The 26,233-nt window shown below is 48.4% G+C and overlaps 1 protein-coding gene across 2 annotated transcripts in view; it reads right to left on the bottom strand.

Moving 5' to 3' along the window:
• Tcf25 (transcription factor 25) overlaps positions 1-26,233 on the bottom strand; it is a 30,844-nt gene that overhangs the window by 3,911 nt on the left and 700 nt on the right. Inside the window, exons 2-16 of one of the 2 annotated variants that reach the window (XM_010627594.3) lie at positions 15,678-15,839; positions 14,825-14,899; positions 14,108-14,226; positions 12,626-12,691; positions 10,365-10,447; positions 8,660-8,790; positions 7,756-7,855; positions 6,699-6,792; positions 5,483-5,575; positions 5,264-5,369; positions 3,746-3,905; positions 2,730-2,817; positions 1,910-2,068; positions 930-1,020; positions 294-373 (exon numbers count right to left, since the gene is read on the bottom strand). In XM_010627594.3, coding sequence (XP_010625896.1) covers positions 294-373; positions 930-1,020; positions 1,910-2,068; positions 2,730-2,817; positions 3,746-3,905; positions 5,264-5,369; positions 5,483-5,575; positions 6,699-6,792; positions 7,756-7,855; positions 8,660-8,790; positions 10,365-10,447; positions 12,626-12,691; positions 14,108-14,226; positions 14,825-14,899; positions 15,678-15,839 — 1,607 coding nt within the window. The remainder of the gene's footprint in view (positions 1-293; positions 374-929; positions 1,021-1,909; positions 2,069-2,729; positions 2,818-3,745; positions 3,906-5,263; positions 5,370-5,482; positions 5,576-6,698; positions 6,793-7,755; positions 7,856-8,659; positions 8,791-10,364; positions 10,448-12,625; positions 12,692-14,107; positions 14,227-14,824; positions 14,900-15,677; positions 15,840-26,233) is intronic. The other variant, XM_010627596.3, reaches the window with a different exon arrangement.

Genomic DNA, 26,233 nt, shown 5'->3' with positions numbered 1-26,233 from the left:
GCTGGTCTGGAACTTGCAGTGATCCTCCTGCCTCAGTATCCCAAGTGCTGGGATTACAGGCGTGCGCCACCACACCCAGCTCAGAGGAGTTTTCTTACTTTGCTTCCCACTCTATTTTTAGCACCAACTACAGAACCCAGCAGAGCAGTGCTGATATCAAATGGGCATGGGCAGGTAGTGCTGTGTCCTCAAATCACTCCCACACCTCCCACAGAGCAGGGCAGTCTCCGGGCAGGCGACGATCTCTTGCCTTCTGGATCTGCACAAACATGGGGCAAAGAGGGGGCAGGTACCTCTCGGGTCTGACGTAGGAGTAGATGGTGTCCAGGGGAGGCAGAGGGTCAAACCCCATCACAGATTGCGTGGTCACCTCCTTGGGAAAGGGACACAAGCAGAGGCTAGAGTGTGGTTGGGAGCCTCTGCCTCCCCCGGGAGCATTGGTTCCCCCTGGATGGGTCTGGGGGATGGCTGGAAGCTGACAGAGACAGCTATGTCTTAGAAGCTGCAGTGGGGAGGGCTCTCAGGTAGCCAGACTTGACCTCCCACTCCGCTTAGCATTCATGCATGGGGAAAAAGGAGCCCATGGCCACCTACTAGGCACCCAATCCCTGGGTGCCCCCTCTGTCCCAAGCCTCAGCCAGTGCTAAGGCAGTTCTTTCATTGACCAGAGCAGCTCGGACTGGCAGTGCCTGTCCTGTGGACCAGGAGAGCTACTCAGGGTATGCCCCGCAGGTGCTCAGGCCCTCAAAAGACCCGGCCATAATGGCTGCTTTGATCTGCATTCCTCTCCTGGGCTTTCAGACCACAGCAGCCAGAGCACCAGGACATGGGTCCAGCTGACAAGGCTGTGCTCCAAGCCTGTGAGTGGCCTCTAGATCCACCAAGAAACCCCCAATACCTGCCCACAGTCCCTCTCAGCCCATCCTTACCGGGGGCAGCACAGCCACAGCCTCCTTGATCTCTGAGAGGATCACATGACGGTGGATGTTCCTGGGTGCACGCTGGTACAGCACCTTCCGCCTGGGGCCAGCGTGAACACAGAGCAACAAATGAGCGGGCACCCCAGCCCCACACCAGACACCAAGGCCCCTGCCTGCACCCTGCAAAGAGCCCAGGACTCTGCCCCCCACCCCTACCCCAGGCAGAGGCTTTATGATGGGTCCCTGGCCTTACAGCAAGAGAAGGCTCTGGACAAAGGCACTGGCTGTGTCACCTGCAATTCAACTCCTCGTCCAGGAAGTGGGACAATAGCTGTGGCTGACGTACAGTTTTATCTGCACAGGGGGCCCAAGGGGCCCATCCTTCCTACTACTGCACAGGGCCTGCTTCCCACTGACATCAATCCGGCAATGCAGTACAAGGAACAAACCACTTTCTGCCGACAAGCAGCATCCAGTCCAGCAGAGACAGCAGGCACTGGGATAGTGCCCATCCAGCAGCAAGCACTAGAGGCACTGCACCTTCCCATCTCTGCAGACGCCCTAGGTCTTATGGCTTCCAGAACAGCATTCCCGGTCCCAGAGCCACAGTGCTGATGCGGGCCACTGGCTAGCCAGGAGGTTAATTCTCCAGTGCCCCCAGCCAAGGGATGAGCCACCCGCCCACAGGTGAAAAAGGAGAAGCCAGCAGATGGCGGTCACCTCTGAGTCCCTGCTCTCTTGCCAGAGTGCGAGGCTGGCAATCACCATGGCAAATGTGGAAATAAAACACAGGCCAGGAGGAAGCTGAAAACATGGTGGCCATGTCCCACTGTGTAATCGGTGTGGATGGCAACAGTTCCCACCCCCAGGGAGGCTTCCGGGAATCATACTGCTGGCTCCCTGACTGTAAGGTTCCGAGGAGAGGGTAGTAGATGCTCTGTCCCCTACACATCTGGCAGGTTACACCATCACTGTCCAGATCAGCTCACCTGCCCTCACAGGCCTCCACAGTGGGGTCCCCTGCATCCACAGTGCGCAGAACCTCTCGGACATTCTCCTCCAGCCAGCTCATGGTGGCGGGTTCCTTCCAGAGAAAGTGTGACCTCCCAAGGTATAGGCTCACCAGCTGGCTCAGGGCGGGCGGCTGGCTGGGGGAGAGTGGGATTGGTAGGCAAGGAGTTGTCCAGGGGAGGGCACTTCCCGGCTACCAACCAAAGGGTACACCAAAATCTCCAGCAGGGTGAGACACACGGGTCTGCTCCTGTGATTCTGTGGTGGTTTTTTTGGTCTTTGTGGTACTAGGATTGAATCTAGGGTCTTTGCACTGAGCTACATCCCCAGCCCTTTTTATTTTTGAGACAGTCTTACTATAGGTTGTTCAGGCTGAGTTCAAACTTATAACCCTCCTGCCTCAGCTTCCCAAAGTGCTAGGATGACAGGCATGTACTACTGCACTCAGCTTCCTCTTAATTTTTTAAATAAATGTGAAGGGCATGAGCTCACCCATCCCTGCCTTCACCCCAGGCAGGCACCCACATGGGACACTGTGTCTACACTCATCAGATGGCATCTCTGCAGACCTCATTCTTTAGGCTAGGCACTCACTTGCTCCACCAGGGCTTTCTCTTGGACTTGAGGGACCCTCCTCAGTGACGAGGGGCTTTCTTCCTCCAGGTCACCATCATGGGGGCAGGGCAGGAGCAACGGCCCCATGATCACCCCAACCCTGCAGTCCTAGGAACACAGCCCCTCCCTGCCTCTGAGGACAAGGATGTGTGAGTAGACATCTGGGTGTCTTCCACACCTTACCTTATCTCAGCATCAGGGCCAAAGAAGCGGTGACCTGAGACGGCAGCATCAGGCCGTACGCTGCAGTACTCCAGCAAGGGCATGAGAACTGCAGAAGAGGCAAAGGCACCATGTGCCCATGACCAGGGTACACTCCCACCAGCCCCAGGAAGACAGGAATACAGCTTGGTGCTGTGAAGTGAAGGCTGGACCTGCACTGTGCACACTGCTACTGAGGGCCAGTTCTGTGGCTGGGCCTCGTCACACCAGGCCAAATGCCTCTGAGACTGGAGTGGGTCTCATCTGCCACTGAGGGGGTAAGCCCACCACCCCAGGGGCTGTGCTGGATCCTCCAGGGACATGGAGACTTGACCCACAACAGACTTGTGGGTGCAGCGGCTGCCTGTGCTGGGAAAGGCTCTGCTGCCAAGCCTGGGGTCAGGTCAGTGACTGACCTGTGAGGGGCTCAGGGTATTAACCCCACTGGATCAGAGCCATGGCCACGGCTCCCTAGACATGCTACATACTGGGAACCTACAATGGAGCTGCTGAGAGAGCCCGCCTTTCCCAATCACTTCCCATGGGAACACAAGGAGGCCCTTTCAGATCTGTGAGGAGGGCCTGTTCTGGGGTTAAGCCTGATGAGGCTCTGCACCACTCTGCCTGGGCTGGAAGTGGCTCCAACCCTGTGAAGTGAGCCTCCCTGGGCCTGGTCAGCAGGATAGTGCTGGTCCCAGGCCTTTCCTATGGAAGGGCACGTACCTGGTGTGCAATCACTGCTGTGCACATACACTCACCCCCACACCCACAAGGGAAGGGCCAATTCTCCCATCTCTGCCCCAGTGTGCATGGAGGCTCACGATGCTGCATGCCCACCTCACCCCCCCATGCCCGCTGGGCACGCGGAAGGCTTGCAGAGGTGAGGCCGGCTCACCAGCTGTAACCATAGCATGTCTGCAGGCTGGTCAGAAAGTGCTGCTTTCTTTAAGTGAAGGAGGCCCTGGGCGTGTTACTACCCGGGCGGGAGCCGCACCCACCTCCAGGGAACATGATGAGTGCCTGCTGGATGAGGGTGGAGGCCTTTTCCCTTGTGGAGCTCAGCTCCTGCTCTGGGAGGTCTGTCTGCTGACTCAGCAAGAAATACGCTAAGGACACTGAGAAGGCAAAATTTGGGAGCTGGGACAGGTTTCGATGTGCCTACAAGGAAAGAATAAACAAAGTTCGGTGTCACAAAAGCATAATACACCAAGTTTGAAGATGGTTGGGTGCTTTGAGATGAGCAGACCAACTGGTCCATGGCCCCCCCAGGAGCGTATCTCTGGGTTTTGCTTTTGTTTTTGTTGGTTTTGTTGAGACAGGGAACTCCTGGGGTTTCTTGCAGCTATGTTTTCCATAAGCTGCAAAATTTCTATAAACTAGATGCCTGCAGGTGGGAATCCTTGGTCAACAGTGCAACATGTTATACAACTTACAATGATTTACCTATTTTCCATTATACATCAAAGGTGTGCTGTGAAAAAAATTCAAGCACAGAAACAGAGAAAGTAAAGACTTTCTCTTCTCCTGCACCCTCCTAGGGCTTGCTAGGGCAATCATAATGGATGCTGAAGGACTGTGCTGGGCACCATATGTCACTTACATTCTGTACCAGCTGCAGAGAGAGAAGAGTGAGAGGAATCTTAGCAAACCGTATCTACTCCATACACTAATGCCAACAGGTGCCCATGGAAGGCTACCAGCCAGTGTACACCCTTCTCTGCTGCTGAGTCTGGAAAGAGATGTGCACCTCGCACTCAGGCACCTGGGCTGGTGTCAGGAGTCCTGGAAGGCACTGTGGCACCAGGTTGTCTGCTCTTGTGCACTTAATATGAATCTGACAAGACATATGAAACGGATTATGAACACAATCTGGATCTGCCTATCCAGATTTGCTTTTTTTGTAGTACTGGGGATGGAATTCATGGCCTTGCACATGGGAGGCAAGCACTCTGCCTAGCATTTCTGCAGAAGAGTTACCCTCACTCAGGACTTGGGCCTAGCGTTGTGTGCTGGGGTCCCTGTGTCTCCCACATGCCTTCTGTCTTATCTCACAGTGCACCTCCCAGTCTTGTGTCAAGGTCTGTGGTCCCCCACCCCCTTGTCACTACTACCAGCATCCCATCTTTCATTGTACACTTCTCTGCAGGACTCTGACATGCAGCAGCTGGACCAACCTCCGCGAAGACTGGACTCTGCTCAGCAGAGGTGGAGAGGGAGCCATTACCAGCTTGTACACTGGGTACAGAAGCACAAAAGGCAAGAGACAGACGTGCCCTCAAGAAACAGAGCACAGGTACAAGATCCCAGTAATGAATGTAACTGTACTGTCTACCTAGAATGTACCAATAAATTCAATTGAATTTTTTATTTATTTATTTTTTTGGTACCAGGGATTGAACTCAAGTCCTTGCACTTGCAAGGCAGGCCACTGAACCACTGAGCTAAATCCCCGGCCCAATTCAATTTAAATTTTTAAAAATTTTTAAAAAAAGAAACAGAGCACAGCTCACACCTACCTCCCACTCCTGGAAGAGGCGGATCAAGTACTCGTAGTTCCGGGCCCTCAAGGAAAGGTGGTCAATAAGCAGCAGCATGCAGAGGGGGTCCTCGTCTGGTTCCAGGCTTTGGGATGCAGCATGGTAAGCAAAACACAAAGGGGAACAGAGGGTGATGTCACGGTCCAAGTGTCCTGGCCAGCGGCTGCTGTAGGCAGGCCCAGTTAGGTGGACAGTCACCTGAGGATGAGCTTGCAGTACTCCAGTGCAGTACGTGGGCAGCCTCGTTTCTCCAGGAAGCTCATCTGCTTATAGAGGGCCAGGTAGAAGCTCCTGGATCCAGGAAAGACCCGTGTGAGTCAGAGCCACAGCAGTGTAGTAACCCATGAGTCCTGTCACTGTCCCTACCCTGTGGGTTCTGTTGGCTTTGCCTGTGCTGCCAGATAGTGAGAGGTGACCCGTCCCTAGGTCTGTAGAGAAGGAGCACATGCCCCTTGATACTCAGAGCTCTAAACGCACTCATACATGAAGAACTAAGCCTATCTAAACCACAGCTTCTTGTTCTTTGTTTACTGTGTATAATTTAGGGGAAGAGAGGTAAAACCTATTACAACTATGACCTTAATTTATTCTCCAATTTTAATAGTTTTCAATGGCACTGTTGGATAAACAAAGCTGTATGACTTTTTCATCCTGGTGATTTTAGAATTTGTTTTAAAGAACTAAGGATTTGCCTGAAAGTGACAAAAGTAATAGAGGAAACCATGAAGAAAATCCAAGCCCAGCACAAGGGACAAGTGATCTCCACAGCTGGACAGTGGTCACAGCCACAAGGTGGACACATTCCAGGGACAGCTAGAGAAGCAGGACACTGATCAAGAGAGGGAGAGGTATCAATGGAAGACAGGACCCCTCAAGGAGTCCAATGAATATGGCAGCTGGCCATGTCTGAACAACAGCTAATGCAACAGGGTGGTCAGGGCAACCGTATGGGGAAGAGGGTTACAGAACCCGTGTGACTGCTCAGGCCAGGCTGAATGTATGCTGGCTCAGGAATCAGGCCCAGGCCTGCAGAACATGCTGAGACACTTAAAGCTGGCTGGGCACACTCTTTCATCCAAACTGGCATGGAAAGATTGTGACCCATACCATCATGAGAAGTGGCTTGTCAAGCTGACTCCTAACTTGTACAGATCAACCGTGAGCCCAGCTTGGGCTGATGGCCTTGTGCCCACCTTCCAGCACTGCAGCTCTGTGGCTGAGGCGCCCAGTGCCCTGGACCTCATGGTGTGGTCTGTCCCTGAGGACTGTGTCCTGCCACCTGCTCCCCACGGGACCTGCAGTGGGAACTTGTGTAAACAGTGGCTACCTCCTGTCACTTTGTTCCCAGGACAAGGCAGATAAGTGCTGCTGTCCCAAGACACCTGCAGAAGCTGCTGTAGGGGGCTGCACTCACCTGTTCTCGGGCCTGCGGTAATCCAGCCGGCAAGTCCCACTGGTGAGGCTGAACAAAGGGTGGAACGCGCACTCCATGCTGTACAGTGCTCTCTCTGTGGGCCACCGAGACACAGAGGAGGGTGTTAGGTCACCGTGTGGTGAATGCAACCCTCTCCTCTGATGACTCAAAACCAGGCAAGGTCTGGAAAGAAGGAAGTCACAGAACTAGGATCGTGAAATGGAGGGCAATGGTCAGGACCTGCCTGGTACCCCGAGGCCACGCTGAATTCACTGTAGCCACAGGACTATGGTGCCTGAGTTGGAAACCCTGTAAACATCCTGCTGAACCAGTGGTCCTGTGTCCTAGTGACCAAGGGTCTGCGCATGTGTCGCACACAACACCTGACCCGCACGTGCACAGCAGCACTACTTACTGGGGTTAGTCACTGGGGTCAGAGTAGACATGGGGCACAGAGAACGTTCTCCTCTTGGTCTCAACAGCCAAAAACAGCTCAAGCGTCTTATGATGGATACACAAAAGGATGGCTGACCCACAGGTGGGACACTATTCACCCAAGAACTGGGGCAAAAGTCTGATACACACTACAATGTGGATAATGAAAACGTTGTGGTAAGCGGAAGAATTCAGACACAAAAGGCTACATGTAGTACATGACTCCATTGACAGGAAATGCCCACAACAGGCAGATCCGTAGAGTCAGAGGAGAGATCAGTAGTTCTGGGCCAGAGCAGGGCAGATAATGGGTCAGGCTTCTTTCATGCTTTAAGATGGACCGTGAGGCCAGGGATGTAGCTCAGTGGCACAGCATCTGCCTGGCAAGTGTGAGGTCCTGAGTTCAATTTCCGGTACAGAAAAAAAAAGATGGACTGTGCTCATGATTACATGACTCTGGCACACTGAAAACCAATGAATTACACGTTAGATTGCTGCACCTCACAGTGCAGGAATTCCATCTCCTCAAAGCCACTCGGTTACAATGTCCTGGCGGGCCCTCTGTGCCCTTCTCCACATCTCTGCCCAGCAACTGTAGTGCCCTGTGGAGGCTCCATTGTACCTGTCAGGTCTCGAGCCATCTCCTGGTCATCCTGAAAACGGCAGGCATCGCTGAGCTGCAGGAGTGAGTCTACATGGTAGGGGCTTGTCTGGAGCAGAACCTGCCAGAAAGGAGGACAGCCCTGAGGAAGCCACAGGCAGGTCACACACAGAGCACCCCACAGGGCACACGGCCCTGAGCACCAGGGAGAAAGTGTCACCAGGATAAAGGTCACATTCCCTTTCTGACTCTGTACCACTGCTACTCAGCCAGACTACGGTTCAAGGTGGGAGCTCAGAACTCCGCCTTCCCAGCTCTTAGCTCCCCATGCCTGAATAAGCAGGAATAGAGCCAAGTGTAGAGGCACAGCCCTGGTATCCTAGCACATTAGAGGTTCAGGCAGGAGGATCAAGTCCTGCCTGGGTAACTAACTTAAAGACTTAGCAAGACCCTGTCTCATGATAAAAATTAAAAAGGACCAGGGGAGGTATCTTAGTTCAAAGGCTTTGGGTTTAATCCCAAAACTACAGGAACATGACTACAAGGTCACTGGGGTCAGAGTAGACATGGGGCACAGAGAATGTTCTCCTTTTGGTCTCAAAGGATGGGGCCAGCTGATCTCTTGGGACCCCGGGGCAGAGGGGATACAGGCCTCGATGACACAGGAAACAGCCAGGCTGCCCCGTAGCCATGAATTTGAGCACTGCTCCAAGCTGGTCAGTGCACAAAGCTGCTGAGGGGCCATGACAGCAGCATGCAGAGGACTCCACATGGCTCCCTCTGGCGCCAGGGTCCATCTGCCCTGCATACAGGCGTCCTTCTGCTGGGGAGCCCCTCCACCCTTGAATACCTCGCAGGGTGCAGGGCAGGACCTATAACAGGGTGGCTGCTCCACCCCTCCCGTCTAAGGGTAGGGATCACGCACCACGATGTTGTTGGGCTCCATTGACTCCACGGCCACCAGGAACTTGTGCTGTGCCTGTTGGTAATCCTCGCTATGCTCAAAGGCAAAGAAGGAGAGACCTTTTTTCGATTCCAGCAGCCGCATCGACAGACCTGGAAGTAAGAGTGCCCAGAAAGGGCGTGCTGGCGGGCCAGGTGGCAGCACCACTGCAGGGCGAAGCTCTCAGGTCCCACACACTCCTACTGTCCTTGGTGAGGACCGTGGCACTAACACAAGTGACCCAGGGCTGGCCTGGCTGTCTTTAGGCTGGTATCTGCTGGATGTTCTGCCAGAATAGCAGGGCCTAATTCTCACCACTGGGCAACACCAGGAGCTGGCCCCGCTATCTGCTTTTCCTTCCTGACTCTGACCCTCACCCCAATCCCTGGATGTGGAAACACCATGTGCAGATCACATTGGTTGGGATAAACATGCAGGGTGGCCATGAGGGATGGGACAGGAGCAGTGCAGTGGGCACAGCACCAGGCCTTGCCTCAGAGGTGATGGACTTAAGACCCATGACCCTCTCTCTGATCTTTCTGGCTGACTTTGTGTGTATAGGTCCCAGTTTCTTCAGGAAAACTTAAAAAGCTGTCAGTGGTTCTTGGAGCCCTGGTCCCCTAAGCCTCTCTGACAGCCCTACTGGGGCTCAGGTCCTGCAGGAACATGTGGTACTATGCTCCTGTGTTCCGAGGCATCTTTGGGAAGATGACTAGAACAGGGCCACTGTGTTCACTGGAAGATTAATCCCTGCTGTGTTCATAGCTGACTGTGCTGCTTGGAGGGGACCTGACTGGAAGAAGAGGGTCCTTCTGCCTGTCTGTCAGTCTACCTGTCTCTCTCTCCCTCCTCCCTCTCTGTGCGGCTCTTCTCTTCTACTCTCTGTTTCCACCACCATGAGATGAACACTTCCCTTCCATCACATCCCTCTACCATGATGGTCCTGCCCTTGCACCAGCCAACCATGCCATGAACCCTCTGAAACTGTGATTCAAAATAAATTCTCTTCAATTTGTGGGAGACAGGTATTTTGTCGCAGCAACAGGAAAGCTGATATCACGTGTGGCCATAAGCCCATTTGCACGGTCCCCAGGTGGTTTTACTAAGAGGACACATGACCCGGTGGGAACAGACACTCATGAGGTGCTAACAAGGCCACATTAAAAGGACAGGCCCTGATGCCAGCATAAGTCCTCTCTAAGCATGTACGGAATCTGCTAGAACCCCACAAGTGCAGAAGCAGGAGAGGTGGGCATGGCTTCTAGTTACTTCTCTGTACCCTCCTGCCTCTTCCTACAGTGGGTCCTTGAATGGCTATGGAGGTCCAGGCCACTCATCCAACCACGTGGAGGGGTTGAATATGCTTCTTCCCCCAATGCTGGCCCTCCAACAAGCATTAACATGGCACCCATGCCACCCTACCCTGGTGCAATAAAACCAAATGACCATGCTTAAATAAACCTCAGTGCTTCTGTGGTATATTACCAAAGGGAGAGGTAGATGGTAGAAAGGGAGAAATAACTCTATTCAAACAGCAGGAGAAACACTAGGCCTCCATGCTGAGACTCTGAGTCTCTTTCCTCAAGCACCAGTATGCTCAAGCCCTTAAAAATGCCACACATTACACACCAGCTTCGCAGAGAGAGGTGAGGCCAGCCCAAGAGATCCAGGTAGTTGGAGACCTCACCTGGTTTGCTGTACCGGGGCCAGGTACTCTTAGGGGTCGTCAGCCACGTACACTTAGGGTACACACGCTGTCTCTGCCGTGGCCTGGGGAGGAAAGGACACAGGTATAGCTGTATGTTCACAGGGACCCAGGGATCCAGGCTTGCTTCCTCCATCTTGAGTGGGATTTCTGGGCAGTTTCAGAAAGGCCTGGCAAAGACATTGGGGGCTCCAGTCAACATCAGACACAGCCTGATGTCTGGGCCGAATGCTTGACTCAGGTATGCTGACTGTGTAGCAATCAGCAGAAGCCTCTTGTGGTCACCTGAACAAAGTGTGTACAAGGCTTGGCTTGGATCACGCAACGAGTTTTTTCTCTGTGGTGATGGGGACTGAATACAGGGCCTTTGCACTGAGTCCTTTTCCTTTTTATTTGGTCCTGGGGATGGAACTCAGGATCTTGTGCTTAGTGAGGCAGGCAGCAGAACCACTGAGCTGAATCCCCTGCTGGCACTGAGTCCCTTTCTAAATTTTTAGAATAGACATGGCTAAATTGAAACAGGCATGGTTCGAACCTGCAGTCCTCCAGCTTCAGCCCACCAAACAACCAGGTTTATAGGCATACGTCACCACAGCACACCTGATGCAGCAAGCTCTTTAATAGTTATCTTTGGGGAGGTAGAGGTGGGGTCAAAGAAGGAAATTCTAAATTACTTCAGTTTTTATTTTTATTTTTTTGGTTTTTTGAGACAGGGTCTTACTATGTAGTTGAGCCTGACCTGGAACTCACTATGTAGCCCAGGCTGGTCTCGGACTCACAGCGATCCTCCTGCCTCAGCCTCCCAAGTGCTGAGATTACAGGCGTGAGCCACCACACCAGGCTTTGAATTTTTAAATAAGAAGCATTTAGCCCTATTAAAAAAAAAAAAAAAAAGAAAAAAAGAAAAAAAGCACAGGCTGGGATTTAGCTCAGTGGTTCTGCCTTGCCTCACTATACTTAAAAAAAACTTACATGTTTCCATGCAGCACAAGTAAAATCAGTAAGTAAAGCAGGAATGACTGCAGCTGCAAGTCTTTTCAACTGTGAGTCTGACAGCAAGCACAAGCAGCCAGAAGTTGCTCCATGGGTTAATGAAGACTAGAATGCTCCTCACACTAGTGCAAGCCTACTTCTTAAAGCTCCACAGATAAATAATTGCAAGGAAGTTGACACAGTTAGACACGGTTATACATCTAGAACCTTAGCTTCCCTTCTGAGTTGGTTAATTAGATGAAGAAATCCACAGGCTGGGATTTAGCTCAGTGGTTCTGCCGCTTGCCTCACAATCGCAAGGACACAAGTTCAACTACCAGTACCAAAAAAAAAAAGCTTTAAAAAGACAAAGCCTCAACCCGGGCATGGTGGCCCATACCTGTGATCCTAGCACTCATGAGACTGAGGCAGGGGGGTCTCTGTCAGCTCGAGGCCAGCCTGGGTGGGCTACATTGTGAGTTCAGGACCAGCCCGAACTACAAAGGGAGACCTTGCCTCAAAAGACCGATCCCCCATAAAAGACAAAGCCTCCTGGACACTTTGATGGATAGTAAGAGATCAGACTACCCACACCTCCTACAAAAAGCTTGGACCTGGACCCCTGCTCTTCCTTCCTGAGGACTCTGGCATCCCCACGCACTGGGGGTGATGAAGTGACACAGAAACTAAACTTAGTATTAGAAATGCTGTTGAATGGGAAGTAAAAATGGATGGGGCTAAGATTTTAGTACTAGAAACTCAAAATTTAATATGCTTTAAGACTTTATCTCTCTTCATTAAGACAGTATGTAATTCACCACGTAGTTGAAGCTGGCCTTGAATTTACTATGTTGCTCAGGCTGGCCTCGAATTTGTGGTAATCCTCCTGTCTCAGCCTTCACCACCATACCCAGCAAGACCTTTCTAAAAATATGATGCCACACTGGAGATGGGAGTGTGAAAGATAGAGCGTGACCACGCTGGGCCTCTCAGCAACCCACACACCATGTCCTTGGACCACTGCAGACTCAATCTTAAGGCTTGCATCTGTCCATTACGGTTTAGATCTTCTGCTTCAGGGGTTCCCAATGACCTTCAAGAGTCTCAACAGGAGCCAGGGATTTAGCTCAGTGGCACAGCACCTGCCTGGCAAGGCCAAAGTCCTGAGTTCGATTCTCGGTGACAGAGAGAGAGAGAGAAAGAGGGAGGGAGGGGGAGAGAGAGAGACAACAGGAATGAAGCATTGAGAACACAGCTTGGCCTGACCTTACCTCTGTTCCCCCAGGACTGCTCGAGCACCAAAATATCTCTTCAGTTCTGTGTCTGGATTCAAGTGTCTAGATAACAGAAAATTTTACAAAGAAAATTTAAATTGGGTTCTACAATGACTTTGGAAATTTTAGATACCTACATAAGAATCCAGCAGGAAAGCTTGCATTTTGGCATGAAAGTCAAGTTCCAGGCCTACTTTCTTTAAAACCAGCAACCCACACTACCACCATGCCCTCAGTACACTGAAAGGGCACAGCTGGTACCTGCACTGGGAAAGCGGCTGAGAGTGGGTTCCCTCATGTGGTAAACCATCTGGGTTTTTTTTTCTTTAGTTGTTTTGAGACAGAGTCTTGCTCTGTAATTCAAGCTGGCCTTAAACTCACTATGTAGCCCGGGCTCAAACCATCTGCTTGTGAGGTTGAGTCAGGGCACCAGGAACTTCCTGAGACTAGACCAGAATCCCAACAGACCCCAGGTGGCTTGCCCCTTCCTTCCTTCTTTCCTCCCTCCTCTCTCTCTCTGTGGTACCAGAGATTGAACTCAGTACCTTGCGCTCGTAAGGCAGGCACAGTGCCACTGAACTAAATTCCTGGCCCCTTTCTTTTCTTTCTTTTTCTTTTTTATTTGGTACTGGGGATCGAACTCAGGACCTTGCACTTTCAAGGCAAACGGCAGAACCAATGAGCTAAATACCCAGGCAGCCTGTCTGTCTTCCTTCCTTCCTTTCTGTCTTTCTTTCTTTCCTTCTTTTTTGCTAAAGCAGACAACAGTCTCTGGTGTAGGGACTAGGTTTCATTAACCATCTACCAGAAAAAGAAATTAATAATCATCTAAGTGTGACAAGGTACTTTTACATAGTTCAAGAAAATTTCCAAGCCAGATACAGTAGTACATACCTGTTGTCCCACTGACTTGAGAGGCTGATGGGGGAAGTTCAAGGTGAACAGGGGCAACTTAGCACAACTGTCTCAAAAGTAAAAAACAAACAGGCTGGACATCGTGACACGTGCCTGTAATCCAAGTACTGAGGCAGGAGGGTCACCACGAGTGAGGCCAGCCCGGACTACATAGCAAGACTGTCTCAAAAAGTAAAAGAGCTGAGTGCTGCCACCTGCCTCACAAGAGCAAGGTTCGGATTTCAATCCCAAAGCAAACACTAACAAGGGCTGAGGATGTAGCTTAGTCCTCTATGGATTCAATCTATGTGCCACAAATAGAGATAGAGAAAGAAAGAGAAACTTTTTAAATATATAAAGTAAAGCTAAAAGTGCTCTGAAATAGGTGAATTTTCCTTTTCTTTTCTCCTCCTTTTTTCTATGTCCTAAAGGTTGAATAATGAACTTACTTTTTTTTTTGAGATGGGGTCTCACTATGTAGTTTAGGCTGGTCTTAAATTTGCCTCAGCCTCCAGTATTCGGGGATTTAAATAAAGACAGTAACCTTTCTTCTTGTCTTCCTCCAGAGGATAGGCAGAGCTGTACCTGTGCTCCACATGTAAGACGTGCTTCCTGGAGCTGGGCGGAGGGGGGCCAGGGTGGCTAAGCCCACTGCTGTCCTTGATCCTCTCCAGAATTCGGTCAATGTCTTCCAACCCATTCTCCTGCAAGCCCAGAACCACCTGTTCATCATCATGCCAACCTGACTTCCAATAACAAAATGACTACTTTGGAAAGTAACTATTATATCTCATTTCCTTCCTAGAAGACTGTAAGTCAAGTGCTGTGAGCTGCACCCAGGCTTGTGGAGAAGAGCAGTCTCCTGAGAGCACTCAGGGGACAGCCATGGAGAGCACTAGCAGAGGATCCCATCCCAGTGCCGGGACACTGTCCTCAAGAGACGGGGCTGGGTCCAGACTCCACCGAACAGAGGCAGCGCTGCAGCTCTTCCCGGGACAGACAGAGGACAAAGGCAGGATGCAGAGTGGGCTTCACAGGGCAACAACCTGTGGCTGGAAGAGGGACCCCCAGATTACTGAGGCCTAGGACTATGGGACCCAGGGGACCCAGGAGCCAACAGCAGGCTCTATACACCAATGGCAAAGTGCACAACAGAGGCAACAACGGTAAGTCCTTCCTTTGCTTTCCCGTGACTCATGGTTAGTTGTCCTCCTAATGGGAAGGTATCCAAGCACCAAACAGAAGCCAGCCTCTCCCAGCAACAGCCGGAATACCACAGCCAGAAAGACAGCGATCACATACCAAGGTCTCTGCTGTGCTGCTTTTCTTGTTTCTTTGCTTCTTTTTCTTCTTTCGGAGTTTGCCACTTACATTAGACTAATAAGAGAAAACATTTTCATCAGTGATGAGGAGCAAAAAAAATTGTTTTTGGTTTTTTTGAGACAGGGTCTCATTGTGTAGTTGAGACTGACCTGGAACTCACTATGTAGTCCAGGCTGGTCTCGAACTCACAGCGATCCTCCTGCCTCAGCCTCCCCAGTGCTGGGATTACAGGCGTGCACCACCACGCCCAGCTTGAGAAGCACAATCTTAAGAACCTGAGAAGTAAAGCAGCAAGCTCATCTCCCCTTACCTGAGCAGGCCCCATCTCCACTACTGATGCAGAAATACCCCACCTGGCAACCGGGTGGCTGGCAGTGGGGCCTCTTCGCCTTCCCCTTCCTCTTCTGCGTGTGCTTTTGGGCTTCCTGTGGCTTCAGGTTCCCTCCAACCATAAGGCAGTTCTCAGGGTTCAAGCCCCACCCCTTCCATCTCACTCTGCCCCCACTCCTGCCCGGCTCCAGCTGCTCGGAAGACTGGGGGCTTCATGGTGCGGGGTGCTGCCTACCGCTAACCCCAGTACCTGCCCCTGTGGCTGCACCTGCCATGACAGCAAAAAGGCTCCTCCAGGAAGCCTCTGTGCCCCCATAGCAGGCAGGGCAGGTCCCCTGATTGTGGCATGCTATGCCACCACTGTCTTATGGATTTTGAAACCTGTCTAATCAAGGGCCACCCCAAGGGAACTTTTGGGTAACCAGGCAATTAACAAAGCCTAACACAGAAAATTACACCTCCAAGAAAACACGGAAAATTATATATCCAGTGGCCCCCATACCTGCTCTGGGAACACTGTCTTGATCATGTCCCCATCTCGCTTGGTCTCTGGGCCTCCACTTGGGGCCCTCGCTTTGTTTCCTGAAGCCACAGTGTGTGCAAGCACACAATCAGACTTTTCCCCATTTACCACAGCGTCGTCCTCAAGGTCCTCGATGTTTATCTGGAAAACAGGTTGGGGGAACAGGGCACTGCTGTGTGTCACAGCTTCAGTGTAGACAGAAATGCTGAGATGCATACAAATGGAGATTCAGCATGAGCCAGGGCCAGCGGTAGAAGGGATGCAGGGTCTGTCAATCATGGTGGCACAGTTCTAAGTTTCAGAAGATGTCCTAGCTCAGAGGGCAGCCCCAGAGGAAACCAGGGCTTCTGTAGCCACATGGCATCTCTGTCTTCAGAGATAGCATCCTGAAGAACTCCCTAAATCAAAATTTATCCCTACTTTCCAACTATCCTCAAAGCAAAAATTTAAACTACTCAGTGACCAATTACTGAAATTCTTCCTTCCTACTACCTACTTAAACTTCACTTCACATACAGTCAGTCACACTAGGATAAGAGCATGGGTGTCCAACCTTCCCGCTTGCCTGGGCCACACTGAGTAGAAACTGTCTTGGGCTGCATATGAAATATATAATACAGCTGGACATCACAGGTCGGAGGCTGGTGCAGGAAGATCGCCAAGTTTGAGCCCAGCCTGGGCAATTTAGCAAGACTCTGTCTCAAATAAAAAATAAAAAATGGGCTGGGGGTGTAGCTCAGTGCCAAGGCCTGGGGTTCAATCCCTAGTACCCTCCCCGCAAAGCACACACAGTGTACATAAGAAATAAAACTTCCACTATTCTTTAGCTTATTAAATTATTTTATGCAATAACATAAACCAAAGTTGAATAATTAAATAAAACTTACACGTTTGCTCACAGGCACACGTGTGTGTAGTTGGCTGAAATACTCTCATTGGACACCATCTGCCTTTTACTCCTCAAAATTTACAAGTGTGTGAAACAACTGACACACAGGGAGCCATCACAGGAGGCAGTTAGCACCACCTGCCCTGGGCCCTCCACACACACAGCATCCCTACACTACTGTTGCCTACCCTGGCCTCACACATACCCTGCTGCAATGGAACTCCTAATAATAATGTCAAAGACTTACTATGCTGTGGGCTGCAGGTTGGCAGCTGGACGAACACCTGAGGGAAGGAAAGGCACCAAGGACCCATCTACTTAAGACTCTTTTTTTTTTTTTTTTTTTTTTTGGTATGAGGGATCAAAGTCAGGACCTTGTGCTTGTGAGGCAGGCGTGGTGCCACTGAGCTACATCCCTGACGCCATTTTTTTCTAATAATAATTGCTTCTCAGCATCTGCAGGGGCTCAGCTTCAGGGCCTGCCTCATGACACCAAAGCCTACAGATGTCCAGACTCATGCTGTAAAATGCCACAGTGTTTTATATATAACCTGCGCAATCCTCCCACATACTGTGTGTGTGTGTGTGTGTGTGTGTGTGTGTGTGTGTGTGTGTGTGTGATGGGTTTTGAGCTCAAGGACTCCCACATGCTAGGTAAGCACTCTACCACTGAGCTACACCCCAACTCTATGTTTATTTCATATTTTTAGTGACTGCTCTACGGTTTACAAGGTTTTATTGTTGTTTTGTTTTTCGTGCTTTGAGACAAGATCTCACTATATGGTCAGGCTATCCTTGAACTTGCTATATAGCCCAGGCTGGCCTCAAATTCAATGATCCTCTTGTGAGGCCTCCAAAGTACTGGGATTAGATGAGCTACCACATCAAGCTAAAAAGCTTCTTTTATTAACACAGTCTACACTCAACCACTTTATTGGTCACATAAAACATAAGAACTGATGACAGTGTATTTCCATTTCTGTTTCTCTCATGACCTCTGTTATAAACCCGACTATTATTTTGTTTGTTTGTGCTTTGAGACGGGGTCTTGATTTGCAGTGCAGGTTGACCTTGAACTCTCAGCAATCTTCCTGTCTCAACTTCCTGCATGCTTGGATCAGAGATCCAAGATGTACGCCACTTCACCCAGCTTCTAATGTACTATATTATTTTTGCTTTAAACGGTACATTATCTTTTAAAGAAATTTTAAAACTAGGAAAAGGGTTCCCCTCCTCTTTTTTTTTTAGTACTAGGATGGAACCCAGGGGCACCCTACCACTAAGCTACATCCCCAGACCTTTTTATTTTTTATTTTGAGGCAGGGTCTTGCTAAATTATACAAGAATGACTCATGCCCTTCTAGGTCTAGCTCAGATTGTATATTAACCTACTCATTCTATTCTGCTATTCCTTCCCATAGATCCATGTTTCTCTCTGGCATTATTTTCCATCAGGCTGAAGAATTTCCTTTTACATGTCTTTCGTGGAAGCCCTGGCAGGGAGGTTTTTTGTTTTTGTTTTTAGGCATGTATCTCTGTGAAAATACTGTTATTCGATGCTCATTATTTGAAAACTATTTTTGTGGGTATAGGTACTGGGCTGAATTTTCCCTCCAGAGCATTGCAGATGTGGTCCCACTATCTCCTCTTCTGGCTTGTATACGGTGAGAAGTCAGGGATTACTTCTGTCAAAGTGTTTTTCTTCTCTGGTTGCTTTTTAAATTTTTATTTATTTATTGAGACAGGTTTTCACCATGTAGTTCAGACTGGCCTTGACTGCCAAGCAGAGAGTGAGGTCGATGGCTCCCTGCCGTTGTTTCTCTGATATCAGGGATCCCAGACAGCAAAGCTTGTTACTTACCAGCTGAAACAATAGCTTCATATATATTGCTCAGTTTTATAGTTGTTCATGACAAGAGGGCTTTCTGGAAGCAGTTATTTTGCCACAATTAGAGATCATCTTTTATTTTTACTCATTCCCTGCTTGACATAAGGTTTGTGTGTAAGTGTGTGTGATAATGGAGATTGAACCCAGGGCCTCCCAATGAGATACACCCCCAGCCCCCCCCCTCCCAAGGGTCTTACTAAATTCCCCAGATTGGCCTCAAACTTGTGACCTTCCTGCCTTAGCATCCCAAATAACTGAGATTACAGGTCTGCAGCACTGTGCTGGCCATGTTGTTTTTAACTCTCCAAGAAAGGAATTTTCAATTTAAGGCAGCACCATCACCAATTAGGGTGCTGTTAAATAAATACTTTTTATAAAGGTACTTTTTGCATTGGAAGAAGAAAGTCATTAGAATTTTCATTGCTAGAGAAAGTGCTTCTGCATGTGAGTCAAGAATGATGAGGGCCAGGGATTTAGCTTAGTGGTGCTGCCGCCTGCCTTGCAAGCGCAAGGAACTGAGTTCAATCTCCAGTACCACCACCACCAAAAAAAAAAAAAAAAAAGCATGATGAGGCCACAGTCAGTATAATGGTAAATGCCTGTAGCCTCAGCTACTCAGGAGGCTGAAGAAGGAGTACAGCAAATTTGAAGGCATCCTAGGCAACTTAGCAAGACCTTGCCTCAAAATAAAAAAAGGAGGGCAGGGGATTTGGCTCAGTAGTTCTGTCACCTGTCTCACCAGCGCAAGGGCCCAAGTTCAATCTCCAGTACCTAAAAAATTTTAAAAAGGAAAAAGGGCTGAGGGGAATATATCCATTGCAAGGCCAGGGTTCAATCGCCAGTACCACAGGAAAGAGGGGAGACAGGAAGACAGGGTGAGTGGGGCAGGGGGAGAGGGGAAGAGCAGGACAGGGAGAGAGGGAGAAAAGGAGGGGGGGAGAGAAAAAATACTAATGGAAAAATTTCAAAGTAGTAAATTCTAATAATTTTTAGACATGTTTATATAGTTTGGGTTTTGGGGGGTTTTGTTTGTTTGTTTGTTTGTTTTTGTTGGGTTTTTTGTTTGTTTGTTTGTTTTTGGTACCAGGGTTCAAACTCAGGACCTTGCACTTGGGAGGCAGGTGCAGTGCCATTGAGCTAAATCCCCAGCCCATGTTATATAGTTTTTAAAGTATTATCAAAGTGGCCTTTGGCCCTTGAAATACTAAGAAATCTTGTTCTCTGGCATCATATTTAATGGCTGCACAGCATAGCCATCCTTGGTATCTGCAGGGCTCTGGTCTCAGGGCCTTCATGTGTGAACATGCACATCTCTTTGTTGAAACTATACAGCACTTACAGAGAACCTATGCACATCCTCGAGTACACATGAAACTCCTCTAGCCCATTTTCCTAACACAGAGAAAATGCCATGTAAATAGTTACTATACACCAGTGTTTACGGGCTAGTCTGTACATACTCAGTATTGATATGGTTTTTTTTCCCTAACACTTTCAATCCGTGGTTGGTGGAATCTGCAGGTGCACAGCACACAGATATGAAGGCCCACAGTCTGATGCTGCATGAATGCTCTGGAAGTCAACCAATCCTTATCATTGAGCATTTTGGTAAGTCTCAAAATTTCATCCCCAACAATAAAATTAAAATCTTTGTAACAAGTTCTTGCATAGAGCTGGGGTGATTTCTTTCCAGTACCTTCCTGAAGAGGAACTCCTAGGTCACTCAGATATTGCAAACTGCCCTCCAAGTGACCTGCCAATTGACACTTCTGTCCACAGGTCTGGGAAAACCTATTTTCTCACAGTTCCTGACCGCAATCAGGAACTAGATGCTCCACGTGGTCCACACCTCTCTGACTGAGACTCGGCTTTTTATCCATGAATATGAATAAAAAACTCTTCTTTTGGGGGGTGCTGGAGAATAAACCCAAACCCTTGCAATACTGTACTAATAAACACCTCTATTATTATTATTATTTCCACATGTGAATTATAAAAAAAATTATAGAATTCCTGAGTTAAGATTAAAAGACTGACAAATTCCTGAATAAAACTTTTTTGGAGGGCCTGGGTCCAGCTTACCAGTAGAGCACTCGCTTATCATGTGCCATGCCCTGTGTTTTGATGCCAGCACTATGAAAAAACAAAACAGGGCTGGGGTTTTAGCTCAGTAGTTCTGCCACCTGCCTCAAAAGTGCAAGGTCCCAAGTTCAATCACCAGTACTGAAAAACAAAACAAAATTTAAAAGAAATTTCAGAAATTAATGAGAAGGCACCATGGTAAGAAACCAGGGACCACTCAGGTCGTCAATGCCACCCACATTCTCCAAACAGCCCTAGTCTACCGCAAGCACGGGTGCAACTCCTGACTGAGCAGTTCTTGGTCCATCAATAAGCCAAATTCCCACCAGCACAAATAGAAACACTAAAGATATATGACAAGGGTTAAATCATTAAAAAGAAACAGAGGAGAGAATTCTGCATGCAGCTGCAGCAGGAACAGAATGTGCATGTCATGTTGCAGGTGCAACTGTGGAGAGAAAGATGGACATGTAAGAATTTGATGAGCACCAGAACTTCTTGTCACAGGAAAATTTCAAAGCTTAAGAACAAATAGAAGCCAGGTGTTCATTTACTCTGTTAATAACAGACTTACTTAAGCAGCCACTCCCAAAACAAAACCGTGCATACACAATACCAGGAGAGTTGTCCACAGGGACAGGACAGTGGCAGTGTCAGCTTTGCTGCTTCTCTGTGGGGCCCACACCCGCTTCCCTTGGCTGACTTCAATCTGTAAACTTCCCTCATGCGAAGCCATAACTGAGTAGGAGAGCTTTCAGAGAGTTTTGTGAACCCTTTGGGCAAGTTACTGAACCTGGAGAGTAGTCTTAGTGAAGGCTTGAATTTGGGGAATGTCTTAGAGAATCAGTGTAAGAGGGGTCCACTGAGCTGTTTTCTCAACTCTGCAGTTGCGGGGGAAATTGTGCTTCTATGAGGTGTTATCTGAATCAGTATTTTTAATACACTACTTTTTACTTGGCATATTTATGGGAAGAAAATATTCACAATATCTACATTTGACACAAGATTTACTCAAAGAATACAGAGAACTTTTATAAAACAATGATAAAAATACACCCCATAAAAAGAAAGACAAGAAAATGTAAAAAGAAACTCCACTATAAAGATAAATGGCCAATAAGCACATGAAAAAGGGCCAAGGATATAGCTCAGTGTTTCCACTGCCTGCTTTGCAAGTGGCAAGGTCCCGAGTTTGATCCCCGGAACAAAAAAAAAAAAAAAAAGTGAGAGGCCCGTAGTCCCAGCATTCTGATGCACTAAGGCAAGAGGATAACATGTTCCAGTCCAACCTAAGCAGGAAACTTAGTAACTTAGCAAGATCCTGTCTCAAAAAGGGGTGGGGGATGGCATAAGGCAAGCACGGACAGGGGGAAAAAAAATGAGAACCAAGACCTGTCGTGTAAAGGTACACGATTGCAATAATGAACGTAATTGTACTGTATACCTTAAATGTACCAATAAACTCAATAAAAGGAAAAAAAAAAAGAAGCCAGACAACAGAAAACACATCCCAGGTGATTCCATTCATATGGAATGTGAGAGTAGGCATGACTCATACACAGTGAGGTCTTCTAGAACCTGGTGATGGTACTTACTCATTTGTCCAAACACAGATTATATGCTTAAAATGGGTGCATCTCATTACATATTATGTCAACAAATTGATTTTTTTAAAATGGTACTGGGGATTAAACCTAGTGCTCCACCACTAGCCCTTTTTAATTTATTTCTAAAATTTTAAGACAGGGTCTTGCTAAGTAAGTTACCAAGGCTGGCCTCAAACAGGAGATCCTACCCTCAGCCTTCCGAGTAGCTGGGATTACAAGCACCTGCCACCATGTCTGGCTAATAAATTGATTTTTATTTTATAAGAAAAACATTTAGGCCGGGCGTGGTGACATATGCCTGTAATCCCAGCACTCGGGAGGCTGAGGCAAGAGGATCACTGTGAGTTCGAGACCACCTTGGACTACATAGTGAGTTCCATGTCAGTCTCAAGTACATAGTGAGACCCTGTCTCAAAGCCCCCCCCAAAAAAAGAAAAAACAAAGAAAAACATTTATTAGGACATTTTAGATATACACAATGATAACACTCACCATAGGGAATTTGCACCCATATATTATATATCCTGCCTCTTCTTTTTTTCCCATCCTCCTCCATGCCTTCAAGCCCCACCTCCTCTCCCTATATACAAAAGCTTTGTTTCCAATTTTTTCTTCTACTTTTTCTTTTCTTTCTTGTCCCTTCCTTCCTTTCTCCCTCCTCCCTCCCATTCCCTTCCCATTTGAATATTTTCTTCTGATTTCCCAATATGTATTATATATTTTAGTTCTTATTTTCATTTTTATTTTCTCACACCAGAGAAACAAAGCAGTGTTTAAACACGTGTGTCCGATTTATTTCACTTAAGAGTACAATCTCAAGGTACATCCATAATAAATTGATTTTTTTTTTTTTTTTTTGGTACCGGGGATCAAACTCAAGTCCTTGAGCTTGGAGGCAGGCAGTATCACCACTGAGCTAAATCCTCAGCCTTTTTTTCTTTTTCTTTTTTCTTTTTTGAGACAAGGTCTCACTATGTAGTTCAGGCAGGCCTTGAATTCACTACGTAACTCAGGCTGGCCTTGAACTCACAGCAATCTTCCTGCCTCCGCTTCCTGAGCGCTGGGATTACAGGTGTGTGCCACCACACCGGGCAATAAATTGATTTTTTTTTTTTTTTGGTTTTTTGAGACAGGGTCTCACTATGTAGTTGAGTCTGACCTGGAACTCACTATGTAGCCCAGGCTGGTCTCGAATTCCCAGTGATCCTCCTGCCTCAGCCTCCCAAATGCTGGGATTAAATAGATTTTTAAAAACCTCTCTACAGGGCCGAGGATTTAGCTCAATGGTGCCACCACCTGCCTCACAAGCAAAAGGTCCTGAGTTCAATGTCCGGTAAAACAAAACAAAACAAAACAAAAAAAACCTCTCTGACAAAAGTGGTAAAGATGATTTCTGATTTAAAGCCAAAGAAATTCACCACCAGCCATCAAAGCTATGGGTAGTGAGCAGGGGCACCAGGTCGGTCTGTGCTCTGCTTCCCTCTCCCTAAGAGGGCACCATCAGCCTCTAGAAATATTCCTAATAAGCTACACACGGTCTCATGTTTCTGGGATTTTTTTGTTGCTGTTGTTCCTTTCAGTTTTCAACATCATATATTATCTATGTTTGTTGAGTGTTGGCCTGGGCTAGAGGATAAACACCCAAATTCATTTAACCCTCACGACAACCCATGAGGTAAACAAGAACTTGCCCAAAGCTCACACTCAGTATATTTTCCAAACTCTCATATCTACAAAGAGATTCAAAGATTCAAGTTTAGGTCACTCTGACTACAGCGGCCCGCCTGAATACATTCTGACAGCAGATGGCAAACGTGTGTCTCATAAAAGGAAGCAGACAGGTAGTAACTCTGCTGGCCTGCTAGATGCCAGACACCATCCTGGGGTATATTAGTGAACAATAAACTCTTGTTTTCAGGAAGCTTATACCCCAATTGATACAAAATAAAAAGAATAAACAAGTTATTTATAAGAATGTTTGGTGGCTCTGATGTTAAATATTATTAATAAATTCTAACTTTTTTCAAAATATTCAGTGTGTCATCTGAATTAAAAAGAAAAAAAAAAAGGTTTGGTAGTAATTGCCAGGAAAAAGGAAATAGACTGGAAAAAAGGCAATGGCGATGTAGTTTTAATGAGTTCAAGGCCAGCCTGAAATTCTTAGTAAGATTTCATCACAAAACAGAACAAAACAACGAGGCGAGTAGCGCCAAGGGGCCCTATGTCCATGACCCAAAGAAAGAGAATCGCAGAGTATGGCAGAGGAGTAAGGATAGCTGTAGCAGAAGGGAAAAGCTTAGAAAGACAAGACAGGGAGAGCTATATGGGAAGATTGGGCAAGCCTGGGCCACTGAGAATTATCGGCAAGAAGGTTGAATGTCAGAGCCCAAGAGCACGGTCACACTCTCCATGCACCGGAAGCCACACAGGACTTCTCCACAGTCTACACGTTAGGTGTTACGAGACTAGAGATGCCCTCCAGGTGGCTGGCCTTGGCTACACAAAGAACGGAGACAAGGAAGACTTTCAACAGCAGGTCAGGATAGAGGCAGTAAGGTCAGTTAGTGTCTGGACACATGAAGATACCTAAGAGGAGATTTGATACTGGGCTGATACATGAATCCACAGAGTACCAGGAAGGAGTTTGTAATAGTAATGCCCAATCAGAATGCAGAGACTGGGGGTACAGCCCAGTAGCAGGACATATTCAGCATGCACAAGGCCCTGAGTTGAATCTCTAGTTGAAAGAAAAGGAAATGAGTGAAAGTATTAGAGAAACATGAGCTCACTGAGTATCTGTAACTGTAGGAACCCAGTGACAGGTACACAACCCTATTTTTGTGTGTTTTGGGAAATTTCTATACTAAAAAAGTTAAAAAGAAAGAAATGAGTAGGAGGAAGGCGTTAGCTTTCAAGTTGAGAGTCAGAAGAGGTGGCTGGAGGCATGGTGAACTTTAAGAAGGAACTTCAGTCTCATCATCAGGGGTGAAATCTGACTCTCATCTTAAGTGGAAAGGTCAATAATCTCAACATCAAATTTAGGACAATTTCTGCATTCTCCAATATCTTTAGTATGGACTACCTAACTCACTAACTCGACATAATGCTGTGCTAAGCAGAAGATCGAGTGACAGCTTACAAAGGATGCTAGTTTCTCCAATTTTCACACCTATAAATATTGGTTCATTTGTTCATGACCGTTGAAGTCTTACTATGTGCAACACAGGCTGGGGACACAAGGTGAGCAGAAGAGGTATACTACCTTCCACAGAGGGAGATCGGAGAAGCCAGGAACCGATAATCCATACGTGAACCTACAGGTGGTGGCCAGTGCTAAGAAGAAAGCATCATGGAATCTGATCCCATTTAACGAGTTATTTCCCTGTGTCAGACACCTGCTGAAGTAGCCACGGTGTCCTGGGTAGTGTTGCGAGCCCCTCCGAGCGCTAGGCTTAGGAGATGCTCAATCTGGCAATCAAAGAAAGACCCCTAAGTCCTAGAGGTGCGGTGCCCCGCCCCTCTACTGTAGCCCCGACCAACTTAACAGCAGTCCAATCACCGCTGTTCTCTGCCCCTAGACATCCTGCCCTCCTCACTGCAGTGCAGTCCCTTCACCCAGTCGTTGGACGGCAAAGCCCTGTGCCCCGCCTCTCGATGCTCTCGGTCCTGCTTCCCCACCGCAGCCCAGCCCACTCAGTCATTCCCTGAGCCCCGCCCCTGGTAACGGCTCCACCCTCCCCACAGGAGGGCAGGCCTCCTTGCCTAGCCCCTAGACAAACACCAAAGCCACACTTCGGCCTACGCTCCACCCCGGATGTCATGGTCCCACCCTTTCCCCTGCACACAACCCAGCCAGCCGACAGCTCCCGGGGTCGCGCCTTCGCCTTGCCTAGGTCATGACTCTCCCTGCTGCAGAACAAGTCCGTCACCCAGCCCCTCGGAAGCTTCCCCGCTCTCTCAGGTCACCGCCCCTTTCTCCCCTCTGCAAAGCAGCACCAAAACCCAGCACATCCAAAGACCTGGCCTCGAGCCTTAGCCCCGCCCCTGGGAGCCACAGCCCCACCCACCC

The sequence above is a fragment of the Fukomys damarensis genome, unplaced genomic scaffold, assembly GCF_012274545.1.
Source record: "Fukomys damarensis isolate Sample0158 unplaced genomic scaffold, DMR_v1.0_HiC HiC_scaffold_32, whole genome shotgun sequence".
Classification (NCBI taxonomy): Eukaryota; Metazoa; Chordata; class Mammalia; order Rodentia; family Bathyergidae; genus Fukomys; species Fukomys damarensis.
This window is presented reverse-complemented; position numbering and strand designations above follow the sequence as displayed.